Source organism: Pochonia chlamydosporia, chromosome 1, assembly GCF_001653235.2.
Source record: "Pochonia chlamydosporia 170 chromosome 1, whole genome shotgun sequence".
NCBI lineage: Eukaryota > Fungi > Ascomycota > Sordariomycetes > Hypocreales > Clavicipitaceae > Pochonia > Pochonia chlamydosporia.
Genome location: NC_035790.1, coordinates 7,105,010 through 7,122,802, shown reverse-complemented (window position 1 = coordinate 7,122,802; position 17,793 = coordinate 7,105,010). Strand labels below are relative to the sequence as shown.

The window sequence follows — 17,793 nt, the reverse complement described above, 5'->3', positions numbered from 1 at the left end:
CTCTATCATACAGTAATCACTGCCATCAAGGCAAAAAGTCATCATCATACGGACATTTACCCATCCGTGTCCCCGCTAAATACTGCCTAGGCCATGCATGTACTGCCAATTACAAAATATGCACAATAAAAACGTAACAACTTTTCTAACACGAAAAAGTTAACCGAGCTCCCACGACTCGCCCCAGAGTTCATTCAGATTCAAGCCCAGGAGTTCCAGGCTCGGATCCATATTGAACGGCTGCGCTTGGTCACCAACGCCAATCATCCACGCTGTTGCGGGAGCGGTAGTTGGATCGACGGGCACAGTTGGGATGGAAGGCGGGAATATGAATGGTGTGACAGACTGGTTGCCAACGTTAGTGTTTTGTTGTAAATCAGATATTGATTGCAGTAGCACATACCTTTGGCCGATCAGGCACGTCTAATCCGGGACTGGGCCCAAGACCAGGAGCAGACAACGTTGTCGCACCGCTGATGGGCGTCCCGGGGATATTGTCAGACGCAACGGGCGGCTCTTGGTTCGCAAGCAGCCTGTAGTGGAGGTTGACGAATCGTTCCGCCGAAGTCGACTTGGCTACTTCGGTGGTCTTGGTGCCGAGGTGTGCTTCGAGGAGTCCCAGGGCCGCACACATGATTGAGTAGCCCCATGGTTCGTTGTTGCCGCACCGCAGGAGACGGTCTTCCTTCATGGCGATGCACTTCTCGATGAGTTTGAGCGTGTGGTGGGAGTTGATCATGATCATGTTTGTGGAGCCCCGTGGCTGCAGCATCGTCACGCTGCAGAGGTTGATGGCTGTTGTGAGGGCGTCTTCTCGCAGAAAGTTGAGCGAGCGGATGCCTTGCTCGTAGAGCTTGTCGTGGAGCAGGACAATGTCACGCGCGGCGTTGTAGTAGATGATTTCGGAGTATTGGTACTTGGAGTTTTGCTTGCGCAGCTTCAGATACGGCTGGTGGAGGGGGATGATGTACTGACGCAGTTGGACGTGAAGCAGCGTGTAGGCAATGAGAGGGTTCTTCTTCTCCTTTGAGCCGTCCATGTTCATGTCCCACGAGGGCAGCGCGTCAATCTCCTGCGTCAAGTCATTGGTGTATCGAATGACTTGGTCGTAGTCGATGTCGGACAGAGGGCCAGTGAGCAGACGACTCAGCTCAAGTCGCAGTGGGAGACTCTGTCGTGCCAGATTCTGGAAGGAGCTGAAGGTGTACTCCCTTGCCGGTTTGGAGGCCGGCAGAGTGGTCGTCTCCTCGTCAAAGTCCTCATCATCCAGATTCCGGGGAGGATTGGTGTCGTAGTGCAGCTGGCTGAGCAGCGTAGGCAGTCCATGGTCAAAGGACGCCTGCATGTCGAATTCCTGGACGGTGGTCCAGATTCGCCGGCGCATTTCCTGGTTGTACACTGTAATCTTGCCGCCCATGTGGCTGGGCTCGCGATGAAGGCCGACGGAGATACCGTCCTGGATAAGAGCGCCGGAGCTGGTCCAGAATCGCTTCTTCTTGATTGTGTTGACTCGCTTGCCCAGGTACAAAAGGCAGGCAATCTGGAAGTGGATGAGCTTGCGGTGCTTCTGGCTCTGCCGTGACAGCCAGGCGTCGCAGGCCCAGATCCATTTCTCGGCCCAGTGTCGGGCATTGGACATCATGCCGATGAACTTGAGGCTGTCGTGAGTGTGGACGCAGCTGGTCACGGCCATCATGGCCAGGATCAAAGCTGTGAAAGCCGCATAGCGCTGCTTGCCATCTGGCTTCCAAAACTCGGCGTACTCCTTGCGGAAGGTGGGAATATGGACGATGCGGTGAATCTGCTCAAACTGATCAAGATACACCGAGACGAGGGCATCCGTCTCTTCCTTGGTGGGAAGTAAAGCCTCCAGCTCAGGATCCTGCTTCTCGAACAAAGCCTCGCGATCCTCCAGGCGGCGCTTGCGATCTTTACGATCATGCAGGATGACAGGTCTGAGCCACTCATCCGCCGTCTCTCTCATAAACGGACACAGTCCCGTCAATTCCACAAAAGCCATACTTGCATTGTGAGGTCCGAAATAGCGAGTTCTGAAGCCCTTTCCACGGAAGAATCGAAGTTCGCCCTTTTCGCCGCTCATGTTGCCGGCGTCGATGCATTCCTGCACCTCTGGTCGAGGTGCGCCGTCATTCTCAGCGAGGTTCTCATCCTTTCTGGTCGCAGGTGAGTCCGTCGCAGCGACTGTGCTGCCGTCAAATGAGCCGCTTCCCCCCGGTCTGGTGAGTTGATTTTTGAGCTGTGCGATTTCAAGCTCCAGTCTGCGAATCCTCTCATGGTCCTCCCGGGATGAGAAGCCAGACGGCCCATCACCACCGCCGATTCCAAAGCGGCGCGAATCCAGCTGCGCAAAGGGCGGCGGAATGCCGGAGGAGGCATTCACGACCTCTCCGTTCCGAGATTCGTAGCTGCACCGGTCCGGGGTGCCGCTCTTGATGCAGCGCTCGCAGGGGAAGCCTCTGTCGCATGAGAGCTTCCGGCGCCGACACTCAAGACAGCTCAGGCGCACGCGCTGTCGCTTGCGGGCTGGTGGTTGGTCCCCATCGCCGTGGCTGCGCGACGCTGTGTCGGATTCCGGGCTCTCACTTCTCTCACTTCTCCCAGTCATGGTTGGGGTCAGATTGCACAGATGCGTGTCGGAGTTACGACCGTTGAGCCAGGCGTGAAGCGAGTGCTCAAAATGAGGGAGGGGGCTCTGGGGTTGTAAAAGGAAATCTTTATCAATCTGATCTGATAAAATCGCTGCAGAATTTTGCCTCGCGCCCATTTGGGATAAAATCCGAGCGGAAATACGAGGGCGGTGCTGGCGGTGCTGGCAGATGTGAAAGTTTGGAGGGCAGGGTGCAGGCTGACTCAGCTGGGTGTGTGGCTTTGAAGGCTCGGAATTACGAGCCACGCGACACGAGCGGATCCAGACTTACTGCCTCATACAGTATTCAAGTGACATGTATTAATACATGAAGCAGTTTTTTGGTGAGTAATTGTTGAGTTGGAGGGATGGACTCTGTAATCGGAGGGACATATGTTTCCACAGGAAACATACATGGGCTTCCCGTCTTTAATAAATAGACATGGCTCCAGCCTTCGTCACTGCCTGCGTGTCTAATTGCGAACCACCTTTCCTTTGGGGAACGTTTCCTCCACGGACCTGGGCAGGATTAAAAGGTGGCTTATGGTCTGTGAAAACCAACACACCCTCTCTTGTGAACGTCTCGCACGGAGTCCTTTTCCTTGATTGATAACGAGGGAGATGTTAATTGGAAATATTCCTTTCCAATCACGCAACCGTCAACCGTACTCTTCCTCGTAGAGACCATCCATTCATCCTCATCCTCATCCTCACTTTAGATTCGTCTGGCTCAGCTCGACCTTCAACCCTTTGAACATGAATACTTGACCTCCTCTCATCCCATTCTCATCCCAACATGCCAACTCCATCCTCCCATCAATGCCTGCCCGCCACCCTGAAACCCCAAGCGTTGACTCATAATATTGCGGATCTCTCGGACAACTAGACAATCATCAAGACCGATTGGAACAACTTGATGCGCCTAGTCCGGCCATCGGCCAAGATCAACCCGCCAAACACCGACTTGACCGTCCCAACGGTGCGGCTGATGACATGGCCCACGTAGCTCCATTCACGCCAGGTACAAACCCATTCGCCGCGGCATCTGTATGCCGCACAAGTACTACTGATTGATAAGAATCGGCATCACGCTCCCCGAGAGCGGAAGCCCCCCTCGTCTCGGTTGGGTGCCGAGAAATGCGTCGCCGTTTATGCCGTCAACACCCAATCCTGGCCGAGGATGAAAATTTGCATCGACTGGGATGCGGAAAAGTCGCTTGAGTGCTGTCCACTTTGTGGACTCTTGCATGGGCTGGCGTTGGTTGGGGTGGAGATGATGGTGAGAAGTGTGACTGATTGATAAGGGATGTCATCCACACTGGCTTCATTTTGGATGCATTTCGAAACGTGTGGTAGCGGTGCCAAGAGGCCAACAGAAATGAGGGGATGCCTCCCTTGTCGGGGGAACTTTTGATATTGGCTGGTGGTGGGTTATTCTATATGAGGTTGCGGCCGTCTTGAGTTTTCCACATGATCTATCAGTCTGGATGGATGGCCCCTGGCCATGGGAATCTTGGAGGGTAATCAGGTCTGGGTTTCTTTGCTGATGGCACCTCTGCATGTGTCCCGCGAATGCTGGCCCATCTTCCATTGTGTGTTTTGATGCAATACAGCTTCACTGCAAAAAATTGCCTAGCAGAAGGATGAGGTTTTTCATACTCCGTAAATTGCGCTGTGTAGTATCTTGAAACCCCAAGGCCAACGCGGAATGCCGACACATATTACGCTTGCCAATTCAACGATGTCACACTTTTCTTGCCAAATATCCTTCGTTTTATCGTCACTCCCTACAGTATCCAGAGAAGACATACTGGATATTGCCAGTTTCACCAAAAGTTTAGGGTAGTGTGCATATTTATCTCATTTTTGTAGCTTTCTCGTCTCGCCTCCGCCTGCATTCAAGTCCCGCTTAGCTCCGTATATACAAAATACAACAATAATGCCTTCAGGACCATGACATTCATGGCGAAAATTCTCGTGCCAGGCCCTGTCTCATGCCATCAGACCGTTCGGAACCGATTACCCGTTTTGCCACATGTGACTTGCAGCTAGAACACACACCCGAAACTCCTTGTAGTTTCACTTTTGACAGCGCAGTTTTCTGCAACAGGTAGCTTCTAGACGTTAGCACTATCGCTCTGGATACCAGAACATGATCTTATGATGGATCAGATTTCACAGCCCTGGAAGTCTGACAAAAGATTGGACTCTAGCATCACAAGCTGACCATCTATGGGGGCTGAATATGCGGTGGACTAAGGAGACCAACCAGAGATGAAGGGTTCATATGTAGCCAGGGTGTGAATGTGTTGTCTTAGACGTCCATTTGCCACTGGAGAGGAAATGGTAATTCGTCTCGGCAGTATTAAATAGGAACGATGACCTGAGACAATCTTTTCATATTCTTGCTATTCCTTGCTGAGAGTTGGCATCGTTTCTACTTTTCCACTACCGTTTCTGTGAGATGACGAAAGCATTGGGAGAAAAGTCCAGATAATTGACGAACTCTTCATTAATTTTTAATTCTTTTTCAAAGATCTGTGCAAAATCCCTATACCCACTTCACTAATGGTCACAGCATATTGCATCCACGATGCATGCATGTCGCCAGCAAACATTGATTCAACGGCATCGGCATCGGTGCCACTGGCTGCGCCGTCCCACGCCGCCTTCCCGAAAGCACTATGACCACCAGCCCCCACCAAATTGACAGCAAACATCAACTTCCCCTACTTCAGATGTCTTCATCCTCGGCACCTTTCTAAAAGCTCCAAAAGCTCTCAATCCAGTCCAGCCCATGCCAAAATAATGAAATCTACTCATCCAACACCTAATTGAATCCTCACAACTCACCCAGCCGTACCATAAACCATCGCCATCTCTAATCTCACAATGGCCACCAAAGAAGACCAAGCCATGCAGGACCGCATCCTCAACCACATGAACACCTCCCACACCCGCGAACTCACCCACTACCTCCGCCACTACTGCGGCCTCACTCCCCGCCAGGCGAGAAACGCCTCCCTCCGCGACATCACCCTCCAGGGCATGCGCATCCGCGCCAGCGGCGCCGACTTCGTCGTCCACTTCAAGCCGTGCCTCCAGTCGTGGAGCGAGGTGCGCCCCCGTGTCGTCGAGATGGACGCCATTGCCCGCGAGGCCCTCGGCATAAGCGACATCTACATGAGCAGATATCACGGCCCGGGCTTCGCAGACGCGGTTGTCATGGCCGGAGTGGCCTTTTACTTTGTGTGCTTTCTCAGCTTACCGTGGATTTCGCCTGAATCTCCCGTCTGGGAGATCCTGACTGCGTACTTTCCAGGGGGGCCGGGCATGTTCCGCTGGCTGGTCAAGGCGATTTTCTTCCCGGTTGTTGGTATTCATCTGATTGAGCCGATGGTCCTGGATAGGACGAGGTTGCAGAAGCATGGGGTGGATAGGTGGTCTGGGCAGTGGTGGATGTGGATGGTGAGCTGCTTCTTTGAGGGGCTCATGGTGTTTAAGCGGTTTGATGGGGTGATTGCCAAGAAGAGGGCTCAGAAGGCGGCCAAGAAGCATTAGAAGAGGCGTGAGATGGATGGCAAGATGCTTCACGCTCATTCAGACGGAATTGTTCGAGAAAGTGACATAAAATGTAGAGTACAAATGCATAATATAACAAAAACACTATGACGCCATGCCCTGCTTCTGACTCTGACTTTGGTTCTGCTGAGCCTGAGCCTGAGCCTGGGCCTTTACAAATTTCTCCAACGGTGTCTCATACACGCCCGTAGTCCTCGCCTGGAGGAATTCGTCTGAATCAAAGAACCTGCACATCTTCATCCAGTCCAGATCCCACACGTCGTTTAGATGCGTCAAGTTGTTCCACGAGCCCCAAAACCGGTTCCACATCTTTGCGTGCAGAATCCGTATCGGCGGCTCGGTTGATCCTGGTCCCTTGTTGAGGTGCTCCTTATAATACTCCGGGACCGTGTTCCAGACTGACGGCAGCCGGTTCACCGGGAACGGACCCTCTTCCGCAAAGGCGTTCTTGGACCCCAGCACACCTTGCTCCATGTACCGCACGTCATAGTCCTCTGTTCGTTTCGCCGCCCTGATGAGCTTGGCGTGCATATCGAGATTCGGCTTCATGATGAACATGCCGGCGTTGATGTTGTCAATGGTGAAGTGCGGCACGCCGGCGTAGATGTAGCTGCACATGTCTTTGCCCCTTTCGCTGTCTACAACAGCCTTGTCCTCTGGGAGCAGTGCGTCTTTTTTGCACTGCTGCTCTGGGAGGTCGAAAATGTCGTCAATGTTCATTACGGGGAAGGCGTCTGAATCGAGGAATACGATGCGCTTCCACTCGATTTGCTTCCACAGATTCAGCTTCGACAGCACGTCTATCCATCGCTTTGTCGAGATCTTGTCGTCAGGTATGATGTTGTCCAGCAGCTCAATCTCCTTTACAATTGCGCCTTGTCCTCTGAATATCTGGCGGTTCTTCTCGGGGATGAAGGGACAGACAAAGATGATGATGGGGTATTTAGATCTGTATTCCGACCACAGAATCCGCCAGATGATGGACTGTGTAGACTCAAAATATGGGCCGCGAACGTCGGGATTCCGGCTACAATACAGCGTGGAGAAGGCAAACTTGGACGGCTCGTTTGCATTTTGCGCCGGGTATCTGGACAGAGAGGCAAAGTCGCGCCGCGGCACGGGGTCGTAGGGAAAGGCTAAGCCCGCATCTTCTGTCTCTAGCAGCGCATGCTTCTGGCTTGCCAAGACTGGGTACGGCAACGCCCTTGAGTAGAGGAGGAATACTGCTATTAGAAAGACTGATCCAATAGCTACAGCGATTTTGGGCCGAGGAAGTGTCGTAAGTATCATCGGGATACTTGTTGACGGCTTTCCGCCGTCTGGTGCTTGCGTCGGTGTTTCTAGGATGGAGTATGCTGAGATTGGCGCTTCGTCCTATCGACAATTCAACATGGCGAGAATCTGACCAAAATCTGGGACCAAAATCAGAGACGATTACGTCGGTTCCTCGATCCCTTGGTGAGATGCACAGCATCGAGTTTCCAATCTACACCACTTCACGTGATAATATGGCCATCTCCGCCAGTCATGGCCAATCGGGTAGGATTGACCGAATTGGGTGCTTCGACCGAGTTGGCGTTTGGCAGATTCATGTCGATCTCGCACAAGCAGTGTAAGCAGTGTGCAACTTTGTCGGTGGTTATCCCCTTTCAGGGCAACATGACATGACTAGGGGAATTTTTAGGATTCTGGGTGTTGGTTTTCGTCCAAGGCCCACCAATTGGTTTCTGCGATCAAGGCAGAAAAGGGGCATGGTGGCGTCCTCAGGCGTCGTCGGGCCAATAGGAACTCATGGCTGACCTGTTCTTACCCCAGCTGGCGTGGCGGTGGCTTCTGGAACCGCGGCCATTAGCTGCAACGGTTCCAGAACTATAACTCACAGCATGTGAATAATTATGCTGGGCCGTTGTCTCCAGTCTCCAGGATCCAGTCTCCGGAAGTGAAACATCGAGACAGTTCCATTTTAGGCCTGTGCAACAATTATTACTTTCTTTCTTTTTTTTTTTTCGCGAATCGACAAGCTGAAGCATCACGAGGTGCAGGCGCGCGTCGAGGGAATGTCGACACAGGCGTCACCCAGCAATCTCGACAGCGACAGCGACAGGTCGGAGCAGCTCATGCGCAATGTCGACCTCGAAGCCACAAGTGGTGACCTGCCGCAATGGAAGCCCGTCAATGTCAATGCTCTGAGCCCTCAATCCGCTGGCTCGAGCTTTTCCGCCATCAAATCATGGTTATGGTTACCAACCTGGCACCGACCCAAAAGCCAGCATAAAACCGCCTATCTTGACGGGTTACGAGGTTTTGCTGCCTTGATAGTGTATTGGCACCACCATGTGCTGTGGGCGCACAACAAAGACAGGATCGAGAATCACGACATATTCGAGAATAGCTTCGGGTATAAACAGTTGTACTACTTTGCTGCTTTACCGGGGGTACGACTCTTCTTTTCCGGCGGGCACCTGGCTGTGTCTATATTTTTCGTATTATCTGGCTACGTCCTCTCCATCAAACCCTGGAGGCTGATCGAGAACAATAACATTGCCGACCTGGCGGACCATCTTGGATCGGCCATATTTAGACGCTGGCTACGGCTATACCTTCCCATTGCTGCCACCACCTTTGTATATGCGACATCATGGCATCTCTTCGGCCTCTGGATAGATGGAGCTGATCCGAAGGGCAATTGGCTGGACGAAATGTGGTTTTTATACTGCGAGTTCAAAAACTTTAGCTTCATCTTCAAAGAAGGCGGCGTGCCGTGGCTGACGTATAACGTCCATCTATGGTCTATCCCAGTCGAATTCAAGGGATCCCTCATTGTCTTTGGCTCACTTTTAGCATTCTCACAATGCTCCCTCAAAGCCCGTCTCTGGTGCCAGGTCGGCCTCATCACTTACTTCATGTACATCGCCGATGGGTGGTACTGCGCCATGTTTATCGCAGGCATGCTACTAAGTCATCTAGACCTATTGGCAACACTCGACAGACTCCCCCAGTTTATTACCCGGCTTTCGCCGTACAAGACCATTATCTGGTATCATATGCTACTAGTCGGCATCTACCTGGGCGGCGTGCCTGCAGAAAACCGCGATCTGAACCAACTTGCCGACAGCCGCGGCTGGTATCTCCTCTCGTTCCTCAAGCCGCAGGCCGTTTTCGACTACAAGTGGTTCTACCTATTCTGGGCGGCGGTGTTACTCATCACTTCCATTTCCCACATTGCGTGGCTGAGAAGATTCTTCGAGACCCATGCCTGCCAATATCTCGGCCGCATCTCTTTTGCGCTTTACCTTGTCCATGGACCTCTGCTGTGGACGTTGGGAGATAGGATATATTCTGTCGTGGGCTTTAGAGGGAAGGACCAGATTGAGCATATTCCGCAGTGGGTGGATAGGTTTTTGCTGCCGCAGATAGGGCCGACTGGGCTGGAGCTGGCTTTTCTGCTGCCGCATGTCATCTTGCTGCCTGTGACGTTGTGCGTGGCAGACTTTGTGACGAGGGCGGTTGATAAGCCGAGCGTGCAGTTTGCGGCGTGGGCGTATAGAAAGACGTTGCCCGGTGTTGGGAGGAAACAGGCGAGTGCGTAGGGTGGTTGCTGATGTCATGTATATAGGGCATAAACGATCTTGGCGTTTTGGTGGCTTTTCGAGACATACTTTATATGGTATTTTCAATGACGACATATCTTTTTATATCGGACTTATCAGTATTAGGGGGCTACATTTCCATGGCCTTGGGGGATTGCGGGATCCACCAACTTCCTCTCGAATTAGAGAGGATGACTCTGAAAATAGATCTTATAAGACTTCTCCCGAAGGCTGTAGTGTAGGATACCAAGTTTGGCTGTTTTAATGCCAATTGGCGGTTCATCAATACCATAAATACACGCAGACATAGTGCTATTCTCCATGTACCATGTCTTATAATAGTCAGCTGCTGATGAACAATTAAGCTCGGCGGATAAACACTATTCGCTATGAATATTTGGCATCACTCTGTATGAGCATACACACACGGTATTACAGGTAGAATATTACCTCTTCTCCATTCAATATATTTAGATCATTTGTAATTCCCGCCCACTCACCCATCTCCCCATCCCATAGCACAACAACAACACCGCAGCACCAACTCAGCTCAGCCTCCCAGTCTATATTATCTCTGGTAACCAGACCCGCCGTGATTGGTGGCACGATCCCAAGTCAGGCTCTGGCTCCAAGCCACGCTGACTGGCGCACAGCTTCAACACCAAATCGATCCACAGGCACAAAAATAAGCTATAACGTCAGCGCACAGCCCAACATTGAACCGGCAGCGACAGCTTCCGTACACCAAAATAAATCGAATTTGGCAAGACGGCTTTTACGTCTGCGAATCAGAGAGTGTGCCCGGTTTTATCCCCCACGTTTTGTTTCCTCAGCCATTTAGTTTCTTGGGGGATGGTGTCAATAGGGCTGGGTGGGCGCAGCGGCGTCCCGGCTGCTCGGCTGATACCGAGTGCTGATCCGGCTGACATGGTGAGATGGTGAGATGGAAATAAGTCGTGAGAATAGATATGTATATTGATATTTGTTGAAGAGTATATAAAGATGTGAAAGATTCCCTTCAAATAGTCTTTTATCATCACTCACCTCTCAAGCTCACTACTACAATCATACACATCACATCCAACTTACATCTACTCACAACATATACTTCAACCAAACTTACAAAACACCAAGATGTCCATCAAAGCCATCACCACTCTCCTCCTCGCCGCGTCCTCCATCTCCGCCGCCCCAACCCCCAGCAGCACCACCAACGACGAAGTCACACGCACCACCACCCTCACCGGCGTGACGCACTCCGTCGTCGCCGGCCTAGGCGGCCTCAAATTCGACCCGGACAACGTCGTCGCTGAGATCGGCGACATCGTGGAGTGGCACTTCCTCCCCATGAACCACTCCCTCGTGCAGTCCTCTTTCGCCGAGCCGTGCAAGCCGCTCGCCGACGGGACTGGCTTCTTCCCTGGCTTCGAGTTCGCCACACAGCAGGGCCAGGCGACGAACGTGTTCCAGATTGTGGTCGAGGACAAGAAGCCCCTGTGGTATTACTGCCCGCAGCAGAAGGGCAATCACTGCCAGCAGGGCATGGTGGGCGTCATCAACCAGAATTTTGATAACCAGGAGTTTAGTCTGCGGAGGCATAGGGAGTTGGCTGCCTTGACGGGCACGAGTGTTATTCCTGAGGTTAATGATGTGGGCAAGGTTATCCCTAACCCTAATCCTAATGGTGGATTTTAAGGATGAAACACGAAATTGAGGAGTGGTGATTGTGGTTGGCATTTATGGATTTAGATTTGGCGATTTGCGACTTTGGTTTGGCGTCTGACTTGGGATATAGAGGGCTAGACTTGATACATTCATTAGACTATACATTGTTTGCATTTATTTCGGCTTACCAATAATTCTTGAGTAGTGTTATTCTATGTTCTGAGGTTTACATTTCTCAACCCTTTGAGTCTATGATCCATGAGTTCAAACTCAATACTGCACATCACATCCATCGTACACATCGTGTTGACAGCCAACCAACACAGCAAGACAATACATTTCAATCACCTTTCCACCTCTTCTTCTCCTCATCCGGCACCAACTCTCCCAAAATACCCTCCAAATGCTGCACCACCGAGAAATGCGTATCCTCATACTCCAGTAGCTCCGCGTGCGGCAACCGCTCCGCCAAGTATCGAATCATTGAAATGGGCGCATTAACATCCTTACTCCCATGCCATATCTGAATTTTATCATACTTTACATCCTCAAACCTAATACCCCAAGGATGCGTCAGTATCATAGTCTCATGCGCAAACGCCCCTGATCCCTGGGCAAACGCTTCAAACAAAAATCCAAGCAACTGCTCTCGCTGCTCATCCACCGACAACTCCACGTCATTGTCGCTCTTGAAGGGATTTGGTTTCGCGGCAGCAGCCTCGTTGCTCTTCTCCAGCATCTTATTCACAAGGGCCCTGCCAACACGGGAATAGGCCGCCCATCGTGTCGCTGCAATCAGTATATCTGAAGACACGCGCATAAAGCCAGGCCAGTTCGTTGCAATCCTATGCATAACTCTCCTTGTCCTCGTAACATCCCGCGTGCCTGCTTCCCACGGGGGCGCACTAGCTAGCAATCCCACCGCGGACATGGTCTCCCGAGGTAGAGCGTGGGCACAGGCGACCGCGTAGGGTCCTCCGCCTGAGCCGCCGAGAATGGCGAACCGCGAGAGGCCCAAGTGGCTGGCCAGTGATTTCACATCGGCTGGCCAGTCAGTTATTCTCCTGTTTGGCTGGGGTGTCGAGATGCCGAAGCCGGGGCGGTCAGGTGTGATGAGGCGAAGGTTTTGACGGCGTGCCATGCTGTCAATGTATATTGCTTCGAGGCGCGACGACGGGAAGCCGTGGAAGAAGATGACCGGGTAGCCATTTCTGGCGCCGAATTCTGAAAAGCCTAGCGTTCGGCCATCGGGGAGAGAAAGCGATTGTGTGTGCTTGGTGGTGGTGTTGGAGTACTGGCGGATGAGGATGGCATATGGGTTGCGATGAGCTGGTGGTGTTGCTGAGATGAATCGTGTGGTTAGCGTGAAGAATGGCCGTCTCATGATGATGCCATTTACGGAATTGAATGATTGAATGATTGGAAATGAATGAGGGTAGAAATTGCGATGAAGGAGAGGAATTTTGTGTGAAGTGAGATTCGAGTTGAAGCTGACTGACGATCCTTGTAGTCCCAGAGTCGCCTAGTTTGTTTCCTAGTTAGACCACTGAACAACCAACAAGCTTACTACATATTCGACGGCTTCTTGGCAATTCGTTGGTTTGATACCGGTGTTTCAAAATTTTAGTCAATTGATGTGAGATCGGGGTTGTAACCCATGGTCGAGGCGGCATTAGAGACGGGCGGCGCGTTATACCTGAGATTTCGTCAACACACAGCATGACATCCCAACACCGGACGGTAACTCACATTGTTATGCCTCGCTTAACCCAGGCGGAAAATCGTCTAGTACGTCATCAAAAGCCGGGTATCTCAGATTGCAGCACGGTTAGTGTGTCAAATACCCTCCATTGTTAAGCATGGCGTTGTTAGAGCACACTATTTTGTGAAAGCCAAGCATCATCAAAGCCAGCTTTTTCAGCGTGAGACTGTACGTGGTTGCACAAATTGTGCCTACCGACAAGGAAATGAAACACCTTCATAAACCTTACCCGGTGCTTGTGTTCTCGGAGCATCGCCAATCTGTAACAACACACGGGTCAAACCTTGTAAGGTCTTCTCGTAGGCAAAGAACATACATTCGCAAGCAAAGGACATATGCGACGTCTTCTTCTTGTTCTTATTCTCTACCCAGGGTCTAATCGCGATCTGTGCACATATGAGTCCATTGTTCGTCGGCACCAGCCGAATCTGGGGATTGGTTCAGGAACATGGTTGTATAGAACCCAGTGGTGGGTTTGTATAAAGATGGTTACACCTATTACGCATACAGGCCAAAAAGTCGGATATGAAGGATGGAGGACATTTGTTGCAATGCAAAGTAAGGAAAGAGCAAGCGAGGTTTGGTAAAGAGCAGTATCTATGACAAAGTCTTCCAGCGACAGTCACAATTTCAATGTGACGTACTCAAAGGGGTATGGAAGGATCAAACAAGGGCTCGAAAACGCCAGTGTAACTTCCAAGTCAGTGTCATCTTAATTTCATGCCGTTCTCCCTTTCCTGCCAAGCTACAAAAACTCTGCAATATCCAGGACAAATCTAAGCAATCACATCATCAACAGCAGCAACAATAAAAGCGCAGAAAACAGCAAACAACACAAACACAAACACTTACATTTCAAACTTTCACTCGACTTACAATTCAAAATGAAAGCCTTCACCTACGTCACTTTCGCCACCACCTTGGTTCTTGGCGTCCAGGCACTTGTAACCCCAAATATCAACAAGAAGAGAGAGGGAGAGGTCTGTCTCCTCGATGGCAGTAAGTATATCGCTTTCAGTCCAATGACCGAGTACCTAGGTCCTAATACCATTCGCAGACAACAAATGTACTTTGGATGGCAAGAACGACTGCTGCAGTGGTAAATGCTACATGGAAAAGGGCTGGGAGACGGGCGTCTGTCAGAAAACGACAGAGTAATACTTTGGCCCTCCTTCAACTCTACTGCGTCGATAGCGACCATATGGTTGCAAGTGTCTCTCAACATTGCACTGCTGCGGTTCGGAGCATTGGCCTTCCCAACAAGGGTGATTGTTCAATTGGCATCGGAAGGTCAATTGCTTGCGTGGTGGATTTTCTGTCGACAGGTCCTGGATCGTTGCAACCTTGCGCGCCATTGCTCTAGCATTAGATAGAGGTGAAACTTTACCTAATAACAAGTTCTGTCCCTCTATGTTTCGCCATCTGTGAAGGTGTTGGGTAAACCGTCATTAAAATACGGCTGTTTATAACAACAAATCCTAGCCTCTCCTGACCTAAATCGAGAGCCAAGAAAATTACCGCCGACTTGGCAGGCGAGTCAATCACAAAGTCACAACAGTTCATCGAGTTTGTCCAAAGCTTTATAGGATATATGTTGGATGACCGTTAATCTTCTTCGTAGTAATCGTAGGCGTCATAAGTACCCTGTTGCACCTGTGTGCTCACCCAGTCCGGACTTGCCAAGCCTTTCAGGTACCTCGTTTCCAGGTCATACGCATCCTTATGCCAATCACAGGCAAAATCGCAGTCCGGTACAGCCGTCTCACCAAAGTATTTGCATATATCTGCGTGACGGCAAGAGTCTACGCTCTCGCAATATGTCGCCAATGAATGGAGGCTATGCAGTCGAGCTTCTTGATTTGTGCCTTCTTTCGAGTCACTCCGTACCATCCGCATAACTCGCTCCAGATCTTCACGGCTGTAGTATAAGAAGCAGTAACTTGCATTGCCATCACGCCCAGCACGCCCAGCCTCTTGATAGTACCCCTCAAAGGACTTGGGTATTCGCCAGTGAACGACAAACCGAACGTTGTTCTTGTCAATGCCCATACCAAACGCCGTCGTAGCCACGATAATATCGTAACCCGGTTCGTTATTGATCCACCGACTCAAGGTTTCCAGCTTCACCTCTTTCGATAGCTTCGCATGAAAAGGGCGGGCACCGATGCCCTCTTCACGTAATGATGCCGCCAAAGTTTCACACTCATCCCGTGATAGGGTGTAGATAATACCGGGGACGCTTTCTGGTCTCTCGCCTGCGTCTCGAAGTTCCTTTCTTCTCGGCTCAGCTCGTCGTCGGTCATGGACAGCTCGAATCCACTTCAAGAAGTCCGCCAGGCGATTGTCATCCTCATCTTTAAAGTATCGAATCTCAATATGAAGGTTTTGGCGTTGCGGACTCATGAGAAACGACTTTATTCTCTCTGGAGTTTCATCCAGTTTCAAGATACGGAGCACATCCTCCCGTACCTGCGCATTCGCTGTGGCCGTAAGACACATAATCGGTACATCGGGAAACGTCTCGCGGAACCAAGAAAGTCGCTTGAAGTCTTTTCGAAAGTCATGCCCCCACTCGGAGATGCAATGTGCTTCATCAATAGCGATTCTGGCCAACTCTTTTTGCTTATGTACGAGCCGCAGTCGTTCACGAAACCTAGAACCTGAACATAGCTCCGGAGTTACATACAAAAGTGGTGTCCTTGGATGACCGGTTTCCAGATCTCGTTGTATCCGATCTTTTTCAGGATATGGTGTGTTGCTGTTCAGCGAGCTTGCATCTATGCCCGACGCTCTCAGGGCCTCGACTTGATTAATCTGCTTCGATGTAAGTTGAGGGCACATTTGTCCCGCAAGAGTGGTATCAATCGTACCATAAGGCTCAACAGAGGAGAAACGACTATGGTTACTGAATCGAGGTGTTAGTGAGGCACCATGTACATGTTTGGGAAATGGTAAACTTGCTTCCAGGATCAATCACGGCCGGAAGTTGGAAACAAAGACTCTTGCCGAAAGACGTCGCAGCTTGGACATAAACATCATGGCCACTTAGTGCAGCCTCAATGATCTCCCGTTGATATGGCCTGGACGGAACACTGTTAGCTGTGAAAAGGGTGATGGCGCTGATGCGGCCGTGTGACAGGCTCAGGTATGGCCCGCTCAGCTCTCCTTTTAATTCTGTAGACTCTGCATACCTGAACTCATTCTTGTGGAATTGTCGTCGGAGGGTGAAGGCAATATCTGTGCATGAATCGGTTCGCTGCAGGGTTGGCATGATGTGAGTGCAAGGCAACTTTTGGCACGCGTCGTGAAGCATTCACGGTGAAGCATCGACGCAATTGGTGTCAAATGTTACTAAGCATGCCACGGTATCAGAGTAAATGTCAAAGCCAGAAGAGCGACTGCGTCATCACAGAGCGGAAAATTTAGACTTTGCTCTTGAAAAACATTGAGAACGTGAAGATATCTCGAGTTGCATTGTCAGGAGTTGACTAGAATGGTTGGTGGTTCATGTCGCAAGTGAGGAGTGAAGGTGCAGGTGCAAGCCATGGGTGGGGATTTGCAGCAACCGTGGAACCAAAAAATGGCAAGCACTGGTGAATAGGCACTAATAGGCAGGCACTACCGACATTCAAGACTACATTGTCCCTTTGGAGTGTGACATGGAGTGCGAAGGCCTCGAGATCAAGCTTCTTGCCATGAGAATAAACCAACCACACGGCAAACTCCATTTCACGGTCTGTTGCAAGAAGCATTCGCCGACATCCAAGTACAATAAACACTAACAGCCACTACATAAAATTGTACACTTCCCGATATGTGGCATCTCTTGGCTTGTGAGGGACTTTGACCCTCAATTGTGTATTCCCCAATACTGGGTCGTAACGTACTCGAAATTCAATGGATTCGGCTTCAAAGTTCAAGCAAACCGAATGCGGCCGTGTTCGACGTACAACCCAGTCCTACAGGAATCACAAATTTCGTTACTCAAGATAGGTAAGCAAGCTATAGTCCAATTTCAAAATATTGGCGTAACTCCGGACTACGTATTTGAGTAGGCGGACAAATATTGTACGACTTGGTGCCACTACCTATGGTTTCACTCAACAAGAAGTCAAGGTTGGCGGTCGGTCAGGTAGTATTCAACAGATGGCACGATGCTGGAAGCTATTAATACACTCGACCAGCTGCGAGATGACGCCCGGTTCAAACAGGATGCCTGGCAAGTCCTAGGATGCCCATGCATGTCATGCACTGCTTATGGAAACATGCAGCCATGTCTTGGTCGGTTCGAGCCGACCAGCTACACAAACTTGCACAAGGAGCAGAAAAGTGTAATAACATAACGCCACCGAAAAGTCCTTGACCAATATTCTTGTACATGGAACTTTGGAAGCCAGAGAACAAGGGGCGGGTGGCACACAACGAGGAGACTTCTGACTGATGGCGCGGAAGAGTCAAATGTTTCGACATGGTTCCAGTGTTGGCAACGACGACAAGCACAACAAGCAATAAAACATTCGACCCGGATGTTGCGAAACACCAATGCC

At 50.7% G+C, this 17,793-nt stretch overlaps 8 protein-coding genes across 8 annotated transcripts; 4 read left to right on the top strand and 4 right to left on the bottom strand.

The window, feature by feature from the left end:
* Positions 1–159: 159 nt before the first annotated feature.
* Positions 160–2,626, bottom strand: VFPPC_01870 (C6 zinc finger domain-containing protein; the record flags this gene model as incomplete). Its single annotated transcript, XM_018281627.1, has 2 exons — positions 160–345; positions 404–2,626. The coding sequence occupies 2 exons, from the start codon at positions 2,624–2,626 to the stop codon at positions 160–162; spliced, it is 2,409 nt and encodes an 802-aa protein (XP_018150430.1).
* A 2,913-nt stretch (positions 2,627–5,539) lies between these two features.
* VFPPC_13175 (hypothetical protein) lies at positions 5,540–6,208 on the top strand (the record flags this gene model as incomplete). Its single annotated transcript, XM_018290952.1, has 1 exon — positions 5,540–6,208. The coding sequence occupies one exon, from the start codon at positions 5,540–5,542 to the stop codon at positions 6,206–6,208; it is 669 nt and encodes a 222-aa protein (XP_018150428.1).
* Positions 6,209–6,313: 105 nt separating this feature from the next.
* VFPPC_01868 (meiotically up-regulated protein) lies at positions 6,314–7,519 on the bottom strand (the record flags this gene model as incomplete). Its single annotated transcript, XM_018281625.1, has 1 exon — positions 6,314–7,519. The coding sequence occupies one exon, from the start codon at positions 7,517–7,519 to the stop codon at positions 6,314–6,316; it is 1,206 nt and encodes a 401-aa protein (XP_018150427.1).
* A 767-nt stretch (positions 7,520–8,286) lies between these two features.
* VFPPC_01867 (acyltransferase) lies at positions 8,287–9,819 on the top strand (the record flags this gene model as incomplete). Its single annotated transcript, XM_018281624.1, has 1 exon — positions 8,287–9,819. The coding sequence occupies one exon, from the start codon at positions 8,287–8,289 to the stop codon at positions 9,817–9,819; it is 1,533 nt and encodes a 510-aa protein (XP_018150426.1).
* A 1,134-nt stretch (positions 9,820–10,953) lies between these two features.
* VFPPC_13174 (plastocyanin-like domain-containing protein) lies at positions 10,954–11,514 on the top strand (the record flags this gene model as incomplete). Its single annotated transcript, XM_018290951.1, has 1 exon — positions 10,954–11,514. One exon carries the CDS (start codon positions 10,954–10,956, stop codon positions 11,512–11,514), a length of 561 nt encoding a protein of 186 aa, XP_018150425.1.
* A 310-nt stretch (positions 11,515–11,824) lies between these two features.
* On the bottom strand, positions 11,825–12,868 carry VFPPC_01866 (alpha/beta hydrolase fold family protein; the record flags this gene model as incomplete). The annotated part of the gene is made up of 1 exon (XM_018281623.1): positions 11,825–12,868. The coding sequence occupies one exon, from the start codon at positions 12,866–12,868 to the stop codon at positions 11,825–11,827; it is 1,044 nt and encodes a 347-aa protein (XP_018150424.1).
* A 1,262-nt stretch (positions 12,869–14,130) lies between these two features.
* On the top strand, positions 14,131–14,404 carry VFPPC_13173 (antifungal peptide domain-containing protein; the record flags this gene model as incomplete). Its single annotated transcript, XM_018290950.1, has 2 exons — positions 14,131–14,245; positions 14,304–14,404. The coding sequence occupies 2 exons, from the start codon at positions 14,131–14,133 to the stop codon at positions 14,402–14,404; spliced, it is 216 nt and encodes a 71-aa protein (XP_018150423.1).
* Positions 14,405–14,851: 447 nt separating this feature from the next.
* On the bottom strand, positions 14,852–16,517 carry VFPPC_01865 (ATP-dependent DNA helicase recQ; the record flags this gene model as incomplete). Its single annotated transcript, XM_018281622.1, has 2 exons — positions 14,852–16,151; positions 16,204–16,517. The coding sequence occupies 2 exons, from the start codon at positions 16,515–16,517 to the stop codon at positions 14,852–14,854; spliced, it is 1,614 nt and encodes a 537-aa protein (XP_018150422.1).
* Between the last annotated feature and the right edge of the window lie 1,276 nt (positions 16,518–17,793).